Here is a 17617-nt window from a genome sequence, read left to right as displayed (position 1 = left end):
CTAATGGCGATTAGCCAAATATAATCGTAAAGATGTACGCTCGTATGTGACAGTATATTGTTATCTCCTTGTTTTATTTCGGACTTTGTCACGACGTATTTTGGATTCATAACGAGGTCTTTTAGGTTTTGTAACGTTAGACATTTTTTATCCGACACGTTTGTAGCTGCGCTGCAGCTGTGGTAACTAGAGCAGAGCTGGCAACCCGGATGCCGAAACACTACTGACTTCGTGATTAGTAGAAAGGTGGAGGGTGGCGCATCAGGCCAAAACACAACATGACAACATCAACATCAGTTGAGGGCTGCAACTTAACTTTTAAATGACATTATCCTGGCCAGACAACTGTTGTCAGTGATATAAGTATTTGAAATGAACATGATTTCTTAATGTCTAATGACATATCAGGGCCATTTTATGATTAATTGAAATACATTTCTTACATACGGTTCCTTTAATGGGTATAAAATCTTGGTTTACCATCTGTACTGCATCATGACGCCTCCTAGAGGGAAATATTTAAGATGCACACAAGTTTTAGGAGAGACATCATTTCTCATTACACAGCAGTAAGGTTAAAACATTTACAAAACTTTTCATTTGTATATGTCAAAACAAAACAGATAATATCTTGAACTGCCCTCCTGCTTAAAATGTTATATTTTATATATATTATATATATAATTTTATTTTATTTGTTTTTAATAGAAATGGCAACCACTATATAACTTTCATTATGACATCATTAATGGAGCAAAGTGTGCTCACAGAGCACTCATGGTATATTGACATGGAAACTGGAGTTCCACAGGGATCAGTACTAGGACCATTTTTAATCTCTCTTTACATTGAATCACAAGCAAATTTATCAAATCTAATGGCTTTCTTTATCAGTCTCATGCAGATGATACTCGGTTAAATCTCTACTTCTACCCTCTGACAAACAGGTTTCACAGCATTTCTGGAAGACATTTCTGTCCAGATGACTGAAGCAAAAATGACTGAAAACAAAGCAGCTGTTCATCCTAGGCAAGTTCCACCCATTGGCGAGACCATGTCATTTCAATAGACTAACTCAACCATCTCACCCACTCAGACAGCCAAGAGCCTTGTTGTTTGCACCTTAAATACCACAGTCAAGACATGCAGATTCCTCCTGCAGAAAATCCAGAACATTGGTAGAACAATTACATGGGCTCTACATATTCTGAGAGTTCAAGAGCAATAACCGGTGCAACTGCAGAACAATATTGTCTTTCAGTGACTGTATAATTTATATTTATTCATTTATGTAAATAAAGGACATTTTATAGTGAACTTCCGGGACTGTGCCACTATTGTATTATTTAAATGAAACTGTAATTGTTTTAAAGCTTTGTACATTTAAAGGGTAGTTCACCAAAAAAAAGTCATAATTTACTCACCCTCATGTCTTTCCAAACCTATTTATTTCCTCTGTTGAAGAAGATATTTTGAAGAATGTCAGTTACCAAACATTTTCAGTTCCCATTGCCTTCCATTGTGTTTTTTTGTTTTGTTTTTTTTATCTTATTTTAAGCCAATAAAATATTTTAGGGGATTCCAAGGGTTCCAAGAATTAGATAACGTTTTTGAAAATTATCCTCATTTCTGTAAATGAAAGTATTTTTTTTTTATATTTAATATTTAAAATACACATTTCTTGAAGCAAGTGTCTGTTTGCAAAAATCATTTTCTATTCTCCATAAGTGAATGCAAGAAACCTCTTTATTATTTTATCCATTCTGTTCTATTCAACCACATATGAGCATTGGATGATGCTTTGTACTCGCCTACTAAAACCCTCCCATAGACATTTTGGTAACTATGTGGTTTGTGGTTGAGGCATCCTTTCATTTTAAATCACCACATGGTCACATCTCATGAACTTCTTCTGGGACAATTATATTCAAGTGCTCCAGTTCGAAGCTGCTTCGTCTCGAAATGAAGAACTGCTGGGTATTTGCTTTACTTTTTACAAATGTTTATTTCATGAATGCGATTCAAAAGGACGCACTTTTCCCTTTTGGATTATCTGATGGCGATTCAGTTCTTCAAGAAGGTGATGATGAACTGTCTGAAGCCCTGACGCTAAAAAAGCCATTACAGTTCTACAATGTGCAGTTCAACGTTCTTTATGTAAGCCACACTATTTTTTTTGTCATTGCCATTACATTCTAAAAAGAAAAGTTTGATTTCCCCATTATTTTCGCATGAATTGTGCATATTTAACCAGATCTATTGAGCATGTGGAGTCTGAAGTTTAACAATGAATTGAATTGCTATTGTTGTCATACAAAATCATGAGCATAATTATTAAAATGCATCCAATTATTACAATATGAAAAGTCTTGAGTTATCACACTCTTCTCCATTCCTCAGGTTGCCACAAATGGCTTCTTGTCCCTTCAGCTTCCTCCTGAAGAGAGTCAGTATTTAAGAACCATGTTTCCTCTGAGCTTCTCAGCCATAGCACCTTTCCTGACAGACATTAGTTCGGGACATGGAAAAGGATCTGTGTTTTACCGTGTGGAGGAATCATTGGATGTATTAAACTGGGCTTCTGAAATGGTGCAGCGTGGTTTCACTGGTTCTACATTTAAGTCCAGCCACACGGTCATCGCCACATGGGACAACGTTGCATGTGAAGAGGACAGGCTACTCCAGTCACCATTTTTACATTGTGTAACATTCTTTTGTATTCCTTCATCATGCCTTTTTGGTTACACTTTATTTGGTAACACTTTATTTTACAGTGTTCTTGTTACATATGTTACATGTTATACCGTATAATAACAGGAAATTATGCATAATTAGATTAAATTAACCCTCAACCAAACCCTAATTCTACCCTAACTCTATAGTTAATTATTATTACTCAGTACTTAAACATATAATTACAATGAAATAATGACACCTTAAAATAAAGTGTAACCCTTTATTTTAATGTGTCCATGTTACAGTGTATTTATACATTTACGTACTGTGTAATAATAATTAACTACATGTACTTACTATAGGGTTAGGGTTAGGATCTGGGGTTTAATTTAGGGTTATTTGCATGTAATTGTTGCAAAGTTATACTTTAAATGTTCGCCGGTTCCCGCCTCCTTCTTCCCATAACAACGAACTGCGTTACAAAATAAAGTGTTACCGCCTTTTTACCTAAATATTTCAAAGAAAGTAATGTTTTGATTTTGTAATGCTATTATCAATATTAACTATGTTGTTCTGACCTGCATGCAGGTAACCAGTTTCCAGGTTGTGTTGGCTGGTAATAAATCAGATACATATGCCTTGTTCCTGTATCCCGAGGATGAGCAGCAGATGCTAAATATCAGTCACAATTATACTAACATGTCAAAAGGACATGCTAAACTTCAGGTTGGTTTTAGTAGAGGTGATACATCTACCACAGAAGAGCTGTTCTACAGTCTGATTGGCTCTGATGAGACAACCAATAACCTCCAAAAGTGAGTGCATGAAACCTTTTTTTATTATTTTATCCATTTCAAGTATCTATGCAATTCATTAACATTACATATTTAATGCTGCATTATAGGTTTATTTATTTTTGCTTATTGTTAATTCATTTGAACTGATAATACAATAATGTATAAAACATGATAAAACATCTAAAATTTATGAATCAGTTACAACTTTTCTGAAGTAAAATTATTTAAACATGACAATTAAGGTTACTTCAGGTTGTAAAATGTCATGTGGTGCAATTCTCCCAAACTTTAAGTTTTTCACAGTCATTTTACACGTATACTTTTCTTCATTATGGACACTATGTTATTGACTACACTAAATGTAAAAAAAAAAAAAAAAAAAAAAAATAGTAGTAATTAACATTAACCTATAGTGATAAATGTTGTAAATGCTTTACTTTAAGTTTTGATTTTTTTTAACATAAGTTAACTCTGTTAAAGTAGTTAACATGACCTAACAATGAAAAATACTTCTACAGCATTATTTATCTTAATTAATGATCTTAATCTGCAAAGTTACAAAGCACAAAGCCACTCCAAAGGGAGTTGTTCTCTATAACAGTGCGCACTGTTTCTGAACTCCCTGAAACCTCCATTGCCTCCATTGTCTCCATTGTAATCTTGAGTTTTCTTCCCGTATTGTACAAAACTCTGGCAACACTATATGCCTCCGCTTTGGGGCGCATCTGTAGCGAATGTGTTTAATCTATGTTTGTTTTTTCAACACGTGCAATAATCATCAGAGATGCGATTACATTTGGAAATGGGCAAGCTTTGCTTTGTTCCCAAGTAAAGTCATCTTGTCAATTTTATAAACTTCTGTAAACCCAGCCAGTAAAATCACAATGAAAGCATCTAAACTGGAACATTTAACACACACACACACACATGTGTGTGTACAGTATATACTGTGTATATATATATATATATATATATATATATATTGTGTGTATATATAACAACTGCAAAGCATCCACTTTGTAAACAATACAACCGCATTTTTTGCTTAATATTTGCATAAAGTCTAGAACTGATGCTCTTGGCTGCTCTCAACGCTTTCTCCGGTCCGCTGTCAATCCCACAATGCACTGCACGAGCGTGAAGCTTAACTTCCATAGGAAAGAATTGAAAACACTTGCTCTGCTCTGCTCGCTCTGCACCATAATACATAAATGAGAATCTTTATTTCAAAAATGTATTTCACTGAGTTAGTTTTCACAAAAAAACTGGACGCACGCTCTCAAATTGACAGTGTTTTCTTATGAATTGGCTCTGCTCTCCCTCAGATAATTGTGTTGCATGCTCCAACTTTCCTGTGCACTCGGGGACCCATCTTATTTTTAAGAACACGTATTTTTAATGGTACAGCCAACTTCTATGGTAATTTAGCTGTACAAAACAGTCTGCTTAATATCAAAAACACTTATCTGTGGTCATGTAATTTTTATGTTTGATTTCGCCTATGGAGCCAATTAAATGTGTGGTCACGCCATGTCGTAATTACCGCAATTACATGATTTCAACAAAAAGTGTTCATGTCCTCATAAAGCTCGTAATTACAGCTTGTAAGGTAGGAGTTTTCTGAGAGCTCCTACTTGTACCACAGGACCGCTGCAGATTCATTTAGGTGTTGATAGTGGTGCCATAAAAACGCATTGTCCCAGTCCGAGGACGTCAACAGCTCCGAATATAACGTCATGTGTTGTCATCTTGAGACTACGGTAATTACGATGCATATGAACGCAACATAAGCCAGAACCACTGCTGCCAGCTGGTGCACAAGAGAGTTTTTCCACTTCAAACACTGGGCGTGACATTTTCAAAACACGCGTGAAACAGTTGACCAATCACAACACATTGATTTAGCCAACCAATCAGAGCACATTGTGCTTTTCAGAGGAAGGGGTTTCATAGAGACAGGAACTAAACAGAGAAAGACTGGGAAGAGAGGTGCTGCAACAATGTAACGTAAAAAAAGAATGTTCGCGCTGCGTCAATGACGCCTTGGGAAAGCATCCGCGTGATTACGTCTGAAGCATATATGTCAACTAGTCCAATGGAAAGAGTGAACGTCACAGGCGGATGACGTCATGACCAGGAAAGGATAAAAGCACATCCGGTGCAACCGCCGTTAGCTTTTGTGCCTCAGCAAAGCGCTCTGTGTCAAACCCGTCTGTACTATTTATCGTTTGTCTGTCACAACATTATGGCGAAACAGTTATTCAAGTCGTGTGCTTCTCCCTGCCCTTGTTTCCTGATGGGTGGGGATACACACGAACTTTGTGTAATCTGTTTGGGAGTGGAGCATGGCACGGAGGCAGCATGGAGAATGCATTCCTGGGGTTCACAAATGGATCTCTCGGCGGGGTTGGAGACGGGCTCTGCCTTATCTCCTCCCTTACCAGGGGGATCCAGTGCTGTCTTGCCGGTGTCAGAAGCCCGCCCTGCGGCTACTTCCGCCCGGGGAGAGAGCCCAATGCTTCGGTGCTCTAGGTCTGAGGAGGTAGATGTACTGAGCATTGGAGAAAGTGACACAAACACACGTGAAGAGGATTCGCCATCTAATTCCCCAGCATATGAGGAGCTTGTGGAGGTGATAACTCGTGCTGTAGATAAATAAAAAATTGAGTGGCCAGCCGAGAGAAAATGTGCTCGTCCCAAAAGCTCAGGGTGCGGCAGGGTGGTCCTCGCCACTCACATTTGTGAGGTTTTATAGCCTGAACCTGGACGCTGCCCCAGGGTCTCAGGTGCTTTATACTTAGATTGCCGACAGTTTCACATACAGGCAATTGTAAGTATGGCGTATTGGGTATTCTCGTTCCCAAGGCGTCATCGACGCAGCGCGAGTTCCCTCGAAAGGGAACGTCTCAGGTTACGACTGTAACCCTAGTTCCCTGAGAAGGGAACGAGACGCTACGTCACCCTGCCATACTTCCTGCACCCCTGTGATCGACTTTGCTTCGGCTCTCGAAGCTAACGCCGGTTGCACCGGATGTGCTTTTATCCTTTCCTGGTCATGACGTCACCCGCCTGTGACGTTCACTCTTTCCATTGGACTAGTTGACATACGTGCTTCAGACGTAATCATGCGGAGGCGTTCCCAAGGCGTCATCGACGCAGCGTCTCGTTCCCTTCTCAGGGAACTTGGGTTACAGTCGTAACCTGAGATATTTTTTTTTAACATTCAGGCATGAAAACCTATTCTAGTAGACAGCAAAAACAAAATCAAGACTTTGAAAAAGGGCATAATAGGTCCCATTTAATGCATTAGCTGTTAACAAATGAGACCTTACTGTATAGTGTTACCATACATGCTGTAAAATAACTGTTCATTGTTAACTCATGCAAACAACAGTGTTAACAAACTAAACCTTATGGTAAATTACCTATGCAACTCTCAGGGCAGGGAACACCGGGTTAAATGGACTGTGGATTTTCCACATCGGAACCAGCCGCTTCCCATTCCAGAAGGTAGTTCCTGCTTCAGTCTCCAAGTCTGATTCTCTGGGTTTTGGTAGCTTGCGCAACACCACAGATGAAGATTTCTACATTACAGAAGAATCAAACACAGCTGCAGATAAATCTACTTCTGGGGCCCAAATGGACACCCCAGCTTCACTGGTTCAACCGCCATTAAAACCAAACCAAGACCTACTACACGCTAGTTCAAATAATGGAACCAAATTGTGTGGCATGCACTTGAAATTCTGCTCCCAGGATGGTTACTGCACAGACTATGCAACTGGTCCATGCTGTCATTGTCGTACTGGTTACTATGGGAGTGGCAGACAATGTTTACCCATGGGTGAGTTTAGTATGTTCTTTTCATATCATTTCTTATGACTATGATACCATCTATACAAAAGTGGAAGATACGATTGTTTTTACAGGTATTTCTCAGCCTTTAAGTGGAAAGCTGAGTGGAAGTGTTTCTGTCGGAGACACTAAATCTCAGCTAAACAATGTGGACATCCATGGCTTTGCTGTGGTGGGAGAAGGACGCGTGTACATCTCCATCAGTCCTGTCCCAGCTCAGGCAGGTTGGGCTCTGATGGTTGTGAGCCCGCTGGTCTCCATATTTGGCTGGCTGTTTGCTCTTGAGCTCCAAAACCATCCAAATGGCTTCAGCATAACTGGTATTATTATTTTTTTCTAATCTGAAGCTCCATTAAATAATATTTATAAAGTTGTCATGTCACTCTACTGAAGAAAAACATATTTTCTTCAGGTGCTGAGTTTTTTCATTGGGCAGAACTGGTTTTCAGCCCACAAGGCCAGCGTGTTACCATTATTCAAGAGGCTAAAGGACTGGATTCATTCAACCACTTGACATTTAACATAAGGATCAATGGAGATTTACCTACCATTCCCAGTGGTGCTAAAGTTCATATTCTGCCATATAAAGAGACCTACCAATACAACCAATCAGGTAATTCTTGTAAGCAATCTTGGAGGGTATGACTAGGGTTCAGTAATTCCACATGATTTTAAGTGTGATATTGTTTTTAAACAAACAGTTCAATAAACAAGAAGTTTATACTAACATACGTTTTAGACTCCATATCGCCAATCACTTTGTCTATTTGTGCTCCACCAAAAAAAAAAAAAAAAAGTCCCAAACCTGTAAGTTTACTTAAAAACCAATAAATCCCCAACACTAACGCACAGACTGACAGTCTGGAACTCAAAACAGAAATAGGGAGTATGGAAGCCCATTTCTGCCACATAAGAAAAAATTATAATTTGGTAAGTCATAATTATAACATATAAAGTCATAATTATTACACAAACAGAAAACTGAAATGTGAAATTATGATATACTGACTAATGTCACTATGAGATAAAGTCAAAATTATGAGATGTCATAATTATAACAAATATTTTTTTTATTTAGTTATGATTTACCTCATAATTTTGATTTTCTGTCATAATTATGACTTTATCTCATAAATTTGAAATAATGACACATTAAGTCATAATTTTGAGATAAAAAGTACTAATTATCACATAAATGTAGAAATTACGAGAAAAAAAACACAATTACAAATAATGTTAATTTAGAAAAGTCAATTATGACTTATGGGAAGTCTAAGTTCAATTAAATAACTCTGAATAGAAAAGCAAACAACGATCCAACAATACGAAACAGTGTGCTATGCAATGAGTGATACAAACAGAGGAACTTAAATAGACAGATAATGAACTAAATGATAAGCAGCTGTGATGATTAATCAGTGTCCATAGAAACTAATGATTGGCGGGAAACTAAGACAAAGGAGAACATGTGACTGAAAAAACAAACTAAAAGTCCATGAAAATGGAACTAACTGAACAAAACTGTGACGGATACACAGCAAAACAGCAAAATGTCCTTTTTTGTCCAAAAAATTCAAATGTCAATTATTTTGGACTAAACATCACCACCCCTTGGCCCATCAAATTCTTGAATTCTTATACATCATATTCTCTTATATTACCTGAAGAATTGTTTAATTTCAATAATGATTAATAATTAACAAATGTAACTCTTTATTGGACATTTGTGTCTTTTATCATAGAGCTGTCGCATGTTTTAAAAGCAATAAGCCACTCAAGTCTAAAGTTAGTGTTTTAATATGTGTTCTTTGAGCATTATGGGATATGTATTGTGTTTCTGGCTCAGTTGTGACATCATCATCACTGCAAGAGTACATGGTGGTGTCAGAAAATGGTGGATCCGAGACGTTCTCTTACCGGCTACACCATAATGTAAGTTTCCGTAACTGTGAGCATGGCCCATGGACCATACCGGATTTTCAGCAGGTGAATGTGGAGCATCTGATGGTCACGTTCACAGAAGGAACCACCCTTAGATATGCCATAATCAACCAAGTGGGACCTGTAGGAGGTTAGAACATACTGTTAACCAAACCATTCTACAATGTGGGTCATTCTTAATTCTATTTTACATAATTTTGGATCTTGTTGAGGACTTTGAAGATTTCTTTATCTGTATGTTATCAGGTGAGCTCCCTGGGCTTGTGGAGTTGAACCCCTGTTCAACTGGGAAGCACCATTGTGATCCCATGGCCCTCTGTCTGCCAGGGGATGGCATTCAGTACCACTGTCAGTGTGCCATGGGCTTTCAGGGGGATGGACGCAACTGCTATGGTACAGATATTTCAGTGTTCATCTTTGTTATATTTTGACATTGAGCCAAATGCTTAATCTCTATTTCCCTTAGAGACTGTGTGTCATCTTCTGATGCCTTTAATAAATGACTGCCTAGTTAAAGTGCTGAATGGCTCTCTTGGGTTTTGAATCTGTGATCCAGATGTAGATGAGTGTGCTGATGGGCTCAGTTCCTGTGGTCCTCACTCTGAGTGTGTGAACATGCCGGGTGGACATCACTGCCACTGTGAACCTGGCTATGAGTTTGACCTCGATTTGCATGTGTGTGTGGGTAAGTGTTCTGCGTTTTGTAATGTGTGTATGAGAATTTCGGTGTTGTGTGTCGCATTTGAGCGGCCAGATCATCCAGGCTGAGACACATCTGTAAAAATCTGATTGCAATCATAATTCATACCGCCTCCAAATGTGGTTTGAATCAGATTTGGAAAAAAAATCTGATTTATGTTGTTGTTGTTTTTTGTTTTGTTCTTCTGTCCAGACTTTTGAAAACCCATCTGGATAAAATCTGTATATATATAAAAAAAGATTTTTTGCTGGCTGTCTAAACATAGCCTTAAACACCTGTTTTGATCTGGAGATCCTGTACTCTTATGCAACCCCTATCGCATATTGCCGGAGAAGTGTTATGTCATAAATGACGGAAAATTCTGTCAATGACGGGTTAAGAAATATGCTAGAAAGGGTGCTGTTCCAAAAATCAGCAGTTAATCATCATTAGCAGCAATCATCGAGGCCCATCATTCTCTTCTTTTGCAGATATCGACGAGTGTTTTCTGCAGCTCTGTCATCCGTTTGCTTCCTGCTCCAACACCCAGGGCTCGTTCCACTGCCAGTGTTGGCCTGAATACAAGGGCGACGGCTTTCTCTGCCAGCCACCACGTAAACCACACATTTATCAAGGAACACACAATGCTTCCTCCCCTGTCAGCTCAGTATCAGACGGTTCTCTTTGCTTATAACATAGAAGTCCAGCAAACAAATCAAGTCAAATATTATGTTCATTGTCGCTTTATAAACCAATCGAAAACAAATGCGTTGTTTAATCATTCATGTGGTTGAAAACAACTAGAACATGTTCCCGGAACAACATCTCTAGTTCCAGGACTTAGATCAATCACGTCATTGCATGTAATGAATTCCCATACATGTTCTTTGGTCCTATGTTTATTTCTACACTAGAGAAGCCCAAACCGTCATTAACTGTGTGCCAGCAACACAGAGACAGTCTGCAAGAGAGTCTACGCATGTACCGTGGCCTGGAAGCCTTCATTCCTCAGTGTGATGAGAAAGGGCAGTACAAACCCCTGCAGTGCCTGGGCACCACTGGACACTGCTGGTGTGTGGACAGTAGAGGTCAGGAGAGAGTGGGTACCAGGACAATGCCTGGCACAGTACATGCCAATTGTGATCAGCCAGGTATGGATTTGTAGTTTCATCCCCCTCACGGTCTGTTAGGATCAGGCTGATATTTTAGGATATATATTTAAAAGTTTGGGAAAACTTTTTGAAAGAAGTTTATGTTCACCAAGTCTGCATTCATATTATTATACAGTAAAAACTGTAACATTGTGAAATGTTATTACAATTTGGGAATAACTGTTTTCTATGATGTATTTTAAAATGTAATTTATTGATTTAGTGATCAAACTGAATTTTCAGCATTATTGCTCCAGTCTTCAGTGTCACATGATCCTTCAGAAATCATTCTAATGATGATTTGACGCTCAATAAAGATTTCTCATTATTATCATCAGTGTTAAAAACAGGTGTGCTTAAAGTTTTGTGCAAACTGTGATACATTTTCTTTCAGTATTCTTTGAATAGAAAGTAAAAAAACAGCACTGATTTGAAATAGATATATTTTGTAAAATTATACATTTCTTTATTGTCTTTTGATCAATTTAATGCATGATTTCAAGAATAAAAGTATTAATGTATATAAAAAGGTTTCTATTTCAAATAAATCTAGTTCTGATTAACTTTCTATTCTTTAAAGAATCAAATTTATTGGACACAGAGCCCCTAAAGGGACATGGTTATGAAAAACATATTTGAATGCTTGCTTGCGCACTCTTGCAAAACTTTTGCGTTCCCCAGAGAAACTTGAGATTATATTTTAACATTATTATTTTACACATACATATGGTGAATCTCTACAGAGTCTAGCATTTTTTTGATTTAGATATTTAGTCTGCTCTAATATCCCAGTTCATTGACATTGAGGTTGTTAAAAAAAAAAGTTGCAATATGTTGCCAAAAAATCCCAGCCATTTAAAACACAAGGACACACTTCCTGTTCCTCACTGTTGAATTGCACGTGTGTTGTGGGAGTGGTATGCACTTCCAACTATATATGACATAATTATCATGGGACAGCCTAACTGTAATTAACGCTCACATAGTCATTCATTGAGGCAAGATATATGGATGCGGTCAATGGTCACATCATTTAAAGAATTTCAGGAAAATGTCTTCACAGTGTTTTCCAAAAGAAACATTACTCAGTAAAATTGACACTGTGTACTGTGTCTCTTACTCAGCTGCCCTGGTTCCTCGTGTGGAGACTGTATGCGAGCGTTGGAGGCTTTCACTTATGAGTCACTATAATGGTCAGCCGTCCCCTCAGGACTACATGCCCCTGTGTGACGCTCACGGGAATTTCCTGCCTGTGCAATGTTACGGCAACAGCAGTTTCTGCTGGTGTGTGGACCACCAAGGCGTGGAAATTATTGGAACCCGGTCCTACAATGATGTAAAGCCCCCCTGTGAGTAATGAAGTTATTTTGGACTGATTACGCTGAAAATACCGAAACCAAATCGCAGGGGCTCCCCAAATGATGGCGGCCCCTAGAATCATCTCCACCTTTCTCCCCTCTAGCGACAGCCCTGAATTTCAACAGAAGTCTGATAACAGGCAGAATACTAAAGCCCTATTTGCTCTAGTATTATCTGGGGACCTCGTGTGATTTAGAAATTCTGCGCATTCGCACGGGATAAGCGAAGCCTGTGATTTTACTCGACTCGATATGATGTCGATAGGCTATTGCTTGGAAATGTCTTGTTATTATAGGTCTAGCTGTATGAAATATCATAAACAGAAGAATGTTCCTTACCGCATGCTGCTATACATGTCATTCATCTCCATCTAATCATTCTTTTTGTTTTTGCTCTTCTGATGGTTTTCAGCTTTCTCTTTCAGCAAATTGTATAGTTGTATGGTGAGGGTATAGCGATATGACTCAGTACCCAAAATACTATCAAAACACTCCAACACAGCCTCCATTCTTCGCGAAAGATGCGCACAGGAAACAAAAACCTTGAAACAATTATTATAAACGCCCCCGCCAAATCACAGAGATGCCGATTCGCACGGGACTAATATTATCACAGGACCTCGGTGTCAATTTCGGGGGAATTTTTACTTTACAAATTAAAGACATGGCCTCAGGCCTACAGACATTCGCGCGGGATTAAGATCACAGACAACCTCCGCAATTATTACAAATGACTAGAGGTCACCAGGTAATACTTATCCCGTGCGAATAGAGCTTAAGATAAAGTGAGCAGTATTCGTTTCATGGGATTTCAATATGGCTGCCCCCATGAGGGGGTGACCCTGTCAATTTTAAATATGGCAGTAACTGATGTGAGTGTTTTTTAATAATATTTTTCAATTCATTTTTTGGGGTTAAAACACTTTTTACAGTGTTACTTTGTACACTTTTGAAGTATTTCTCAACTTACAGTATACGTCTACATTAATCCGATACATTTGAAAATGGCTTTTTCGTTTAAAAGTGCTCTCCGTCCACACTAGCATTTTCAGGCTTTTCCAACGTTTCAGTGTGGATGAGAAACTTTTGGAAAACGCTAAACTCACCTTACTGCGCATGTGTAAAACCTCACAAAAGCTCACTGAGATGATTCAGACGGAAAAATAAATAATAAAGTTATCGCGCAATTCTTCTGACAGGATTTTTTTTTATTTAGCCAAATTTCTCACCATTCACCAATGTGTCCAGGTCTCACTCAGTCACCATATGTTTTTTTTTTTTTTTTTAATCGTGTAGCCCTAGATTGTCATATTATAATGTCTGTTCTTTTTACCTGCCAGGTATCTCAGGTGATGCCCCCCCATTGAATAATGCATTGACGTATCCTGTCATAAGCTCCTCCCCTTCAGGGCCTGCTATCCTTTATGCACAAGCCTCACAGATTGTAGTCATTCCTCTTGATGAAACAGACCCAGTTCAAGAAAAATCCACTGTTTTACTGGCCTTAAAGGTAAACCCTATTAACCACAATTCGTGATTATATCCAAATTCAAAAACTTGTTCTAATTAATCGTGAAAAATAATGCTTGTATATCATTACAGGACTCCGTTGTGATTGGAATGGACTATGACTGTCAGGAGAACATGTTATATTGGACAGATTTTGGACGACATACCATTAACAGAGTGGTCTTAGTATTTGGGTCTCAGCCAGAGGCTATTATCAGCCAAGGTGATCTATCTATCTATCTATCTATCTATCTATCTATCTATCTATCTATCTATCTATCTATCTATCTATCTATCTATCTATCTATCTATCTCATCCATCCATGCACCCATCCATTCATTCCATCCATCCATCCGTCCATCCATCCATTATGGAGACTATAGCCACTAAGTTAAGACTGACTCTTAAAAACCAACTAAGCAAGGGGTAATCAGTCTAACTTTTCGGATTCAAAAATTAGACCAATTTACTTTCTTTTTCTTTTTTATTCCTTTTTTTTTTCTTATTTGCTTTATGAATAACTTGTAAAACTAGTCTCAGCAGTTTATGCAACTGACTCCTAGATTCCATAATCATACAATGTGAAATTTCAGGCTTGGTCCAGCCAGAGGGAATTGCAGTGGACACTGTGCACAGGAAACTGTTCTGGGTGGACAGTGGGAAAGACAGGATTGAGACATCTGGTCTGGATGGCAGGAACAGAAAAGTGCTGATTGATTCTGATTTGGTCAATCCCAGAGCCATCATTGTGGACGCTAAGAGTGGGTCAGTGAGATGAAATCAAAATCCTTAATTTGCTGTCTATGTATTTTAATATACAAAGTTCTGTCATGAAACTCTAGATGGCACAGGCTGATAAGTCCTTAACTCAATCTGCTGGGCACGCGAAGGCTGTTCCTAACCCCAGTGAATTATAGTATAGTAATATAATTATAGTACTGTCACAATCACCTTTCACCTTGGAAGGCACAGTTTGTATGATGCGTTGACATAATTTCCACTGAAACAGGAAGCTAAGGTGGGACATATTGAATGGCTCCTCCCACTTTTCAAACAGCCACTAGCGTTTAGTTTACCTCATAGACTGCAAGTCATACTTGACAGCACCATGGAAGCGAATACGAGTGCTGATGATACGTTGGATTCAATAGTAGAGGTATGGATATATTCAAGCCATTTCATTCTTAACCAACGTATAGTTGGAAAACGGAATAAAATTTGAGCGTTTGAGCAACCGAACACACACCTCCAACCCATATTGCTCTGTGATGTGTCAACGGTCACTTTGGCCAGGTGGTTTTATAGCATAGGGGGCGGAGCTTTAGATTCTAGAGAGCATTTCATTGGACAGAAGCTGTGATGAGAAGGTGAAGTCCGTGGCAATGTCTTAAAAATCCTTGATCCATTTTAGCGGAAGTAAGGGACTGTACGTTTTGAATGCTTATATCTCCTAAATGCGAATTTTGTCATTGCTTTGGAACACACCAGCTTATTCATAACCTTAAGGCTAACATATTCATACCAAAAGCTAAAAAACTTACATTTTGATTTCAGGGGGCCTTTAAAGCCTGCACCACACTCTTCATGATTGTCTGGTCTACAACTTGGACTATCTAATGTACTGGACTATTCTCTGTACTATGAAACTTACCTCTGTGATTGTCTCCACATCTTCATCTTCTTGAATTCTCTCTCCAGTCTCCAGTTTTCCATGTGTTTGTTTCATAAACCTGTAAGTGAAGGATACATGTACTTAAATCTTTGAAGACAGCAACATGCGTGTGTGTGTGTGTGTGTGGTGCAGCTCACCTGACCTTGGACTGTTCCTCGTCTTCTCATCAGTTGATATTTTCTGAAATACTCACCTTGTGCACTAAAGCTTGTAAATAAACTACTTGATTGTGTATTCACCATCTCTCTGTGAGTCTGTTCCCTGACTAAATGGGATGGACCTATCAGCCTGCGCCCTCTAGAGTTTTATGGCTGAACTAGAAATATATTCAAAAGTTGTGGGTCAATAAGAGTTTAATAAGTCTCTTGTGTTCATCCATCAGAAATCCTTCTATTATGGTTAATTGATGCTCAAGAAACATTTCTCATCATCATCACCAATGTTGAATACGGAATAATTATGCTGCATAATATTTATGTGAAAACAGTTATACATTTGTTTTCAGGATACTATAATGAATAGAAAGTTAAAATGAACAGTATTTATTTGACATATAAATCTTTTGTAACATAAACCAATTCTTTACTGTTACTTTTGGTCAATGTAATGCATCCTCGCTGAATTTCTTTCAAATTAAATCTTACTGACCCCAAATTTTTGAATGGTAGTGTATGTTATTTATTTTGTATAATAATGAGCATATACATTGACATCTTCATTATGTATTACTGCAATAAACATCAATATATTCACTTACCTGTTTTGTTTGAAAGTGTTAATCTACTGTATGTGTTCTTCAGAACCTTATATTGGACCGACTGGAACCGTGATGCTCCCAAAATTGAGAGCTCAACATTGGAGGGACATAAGAGGAAAGTCCTGGTGCAAGTGGGTCTCATGTTGCCCAATGCCTTGACACTGGACTTCACCACAAATCACCTGTGCTGGGCAGATGCAGGTACGAGTCTTCTTAAAATATAATATCTGACTTTATCAGCTACATATAAGGCATTGTCACGAGTACTGTGTAGTTAAACCCAAATAAGAGCAAAATGCAGGAATAACATGAAACTAGAGACTTTAATGAACATGGAGAATGAATAAAGCAACTTTACATTTAACATTGACGACGATGAATCCAGAACTGAGAAAACTATGGTCTTATATACACAGTAAATGATGATCAACAAAACAAAGAACAGGTGTGTAACTAATTAGAAACCATAGTATCAAACAAACAATGTCAAGAACTCAGGCATCCAGAGGAGTGAAAACAAAACCAACACTGAACATGACTGTTACAATCATATGCAGTATAATATTAAGATAAAAGTCAACTAAATCCCCAGGCTCAAAGAAACTGGAGTGCATATCTCCAGATGGGACTCAGAGACGTGTGTTCCAGGATGCTTTGGACTATCCATTCAGCCTGGCCGTCTATAACAGCCACTTTTACTACACTGACTGGGAGAGGTGAGTCTCTGACACTTATCCTTGCAGCTCTATGGATTTTAATTAACATGATCTGGCTGGCTCAGTGTTTCCTTATTCATGATGAGAATGTCCTTACAGAGATGGGATACTGGTGATAGATCAAATCAATAGGAAAAACACATCGTATGTCCCTATTCAGCAGTCACACTTGTATGGGATTACAGTTATTCCATCACAGTGTCTATGTAAGTATTCAAATAACATATATAAAAAAATAAAAAAATAAAAATTATGAAAGCAGTACAGAATTCCTGATCACTCTGTTTGTTTCTGTTTTATTTTTATATAGAGACCTGCAGACTTATGTAGACTATATGGATGTTTGGTTCTGTAACAGAAATGTCAGAAAATAAATAAATGACAACGAAACTAAACAAAATTGACTGAAAAAGTATTTGGCATTTAAGAAAATGCCACCCAGTGTTATTTTAGTATTATCTATATAGTTTTTAGTAATATTTTTAATTAGTTTCATAGTTTAGTA

The 17617-nt window shown here is 38.1% G+C and overlaps 1 protein-coding gene across 1 annotated transcript; it reads left to right on the top strand.

Annotated features, from left to right (window-relative positions):
* Positions 1-1962: 1962 nt before the first annotated feature.
* On the top strand, positions 1963-17368 carry nid2b (nidogen 2b (osteonidogen); the record flags this gene model as incomplete). Its single annotated transcript, XM_084432718.1, has 18 exons — positions 1963-2157; positions 2401-2676; positions 3265-3491; positions 6914-7317; positions 7403-7648; positions 7741-7941; positions 9175-9399; positions 9516-9662; positions 9826-9954; positions 10440-10562; positions 10863-11099; positions 12224-12448; positions 13798-13967; positions 14060-14189; positions 14561-14732; positions 16440-16597; positions 16989-17112; positions 17212-17368. 18 exons carry the CDS (start codon positions 1963-1965, stop codon positions 17357-17359), a joined length of 3537 nt encoding a protein of 1178 aa, XP_084288844.1. The 3' UTR covers positions 17360-17368.
* Positions 17369-17617: the final 249 nt, after the last annotated feature.

Source organism: Rutilus rutilus (genome assembly GCF_951802725.1).
Source record: "Rutilus rutilus genome assembly, chromosome: 15".
In the NCBI taxonomy this organism is placed as follows: domain Eukaryota; kingdom Metazoa; phylum Chordata; class Actinopteri; order Cypriniformes; family Leuciscidae; genus Rutilus; species Rutilus rutilus.
The sequence above is the reverse complement of the archived record's forward strand: the minus strand, read 5'-3'. Positions and strand labels throughout refer to the sequence as shown.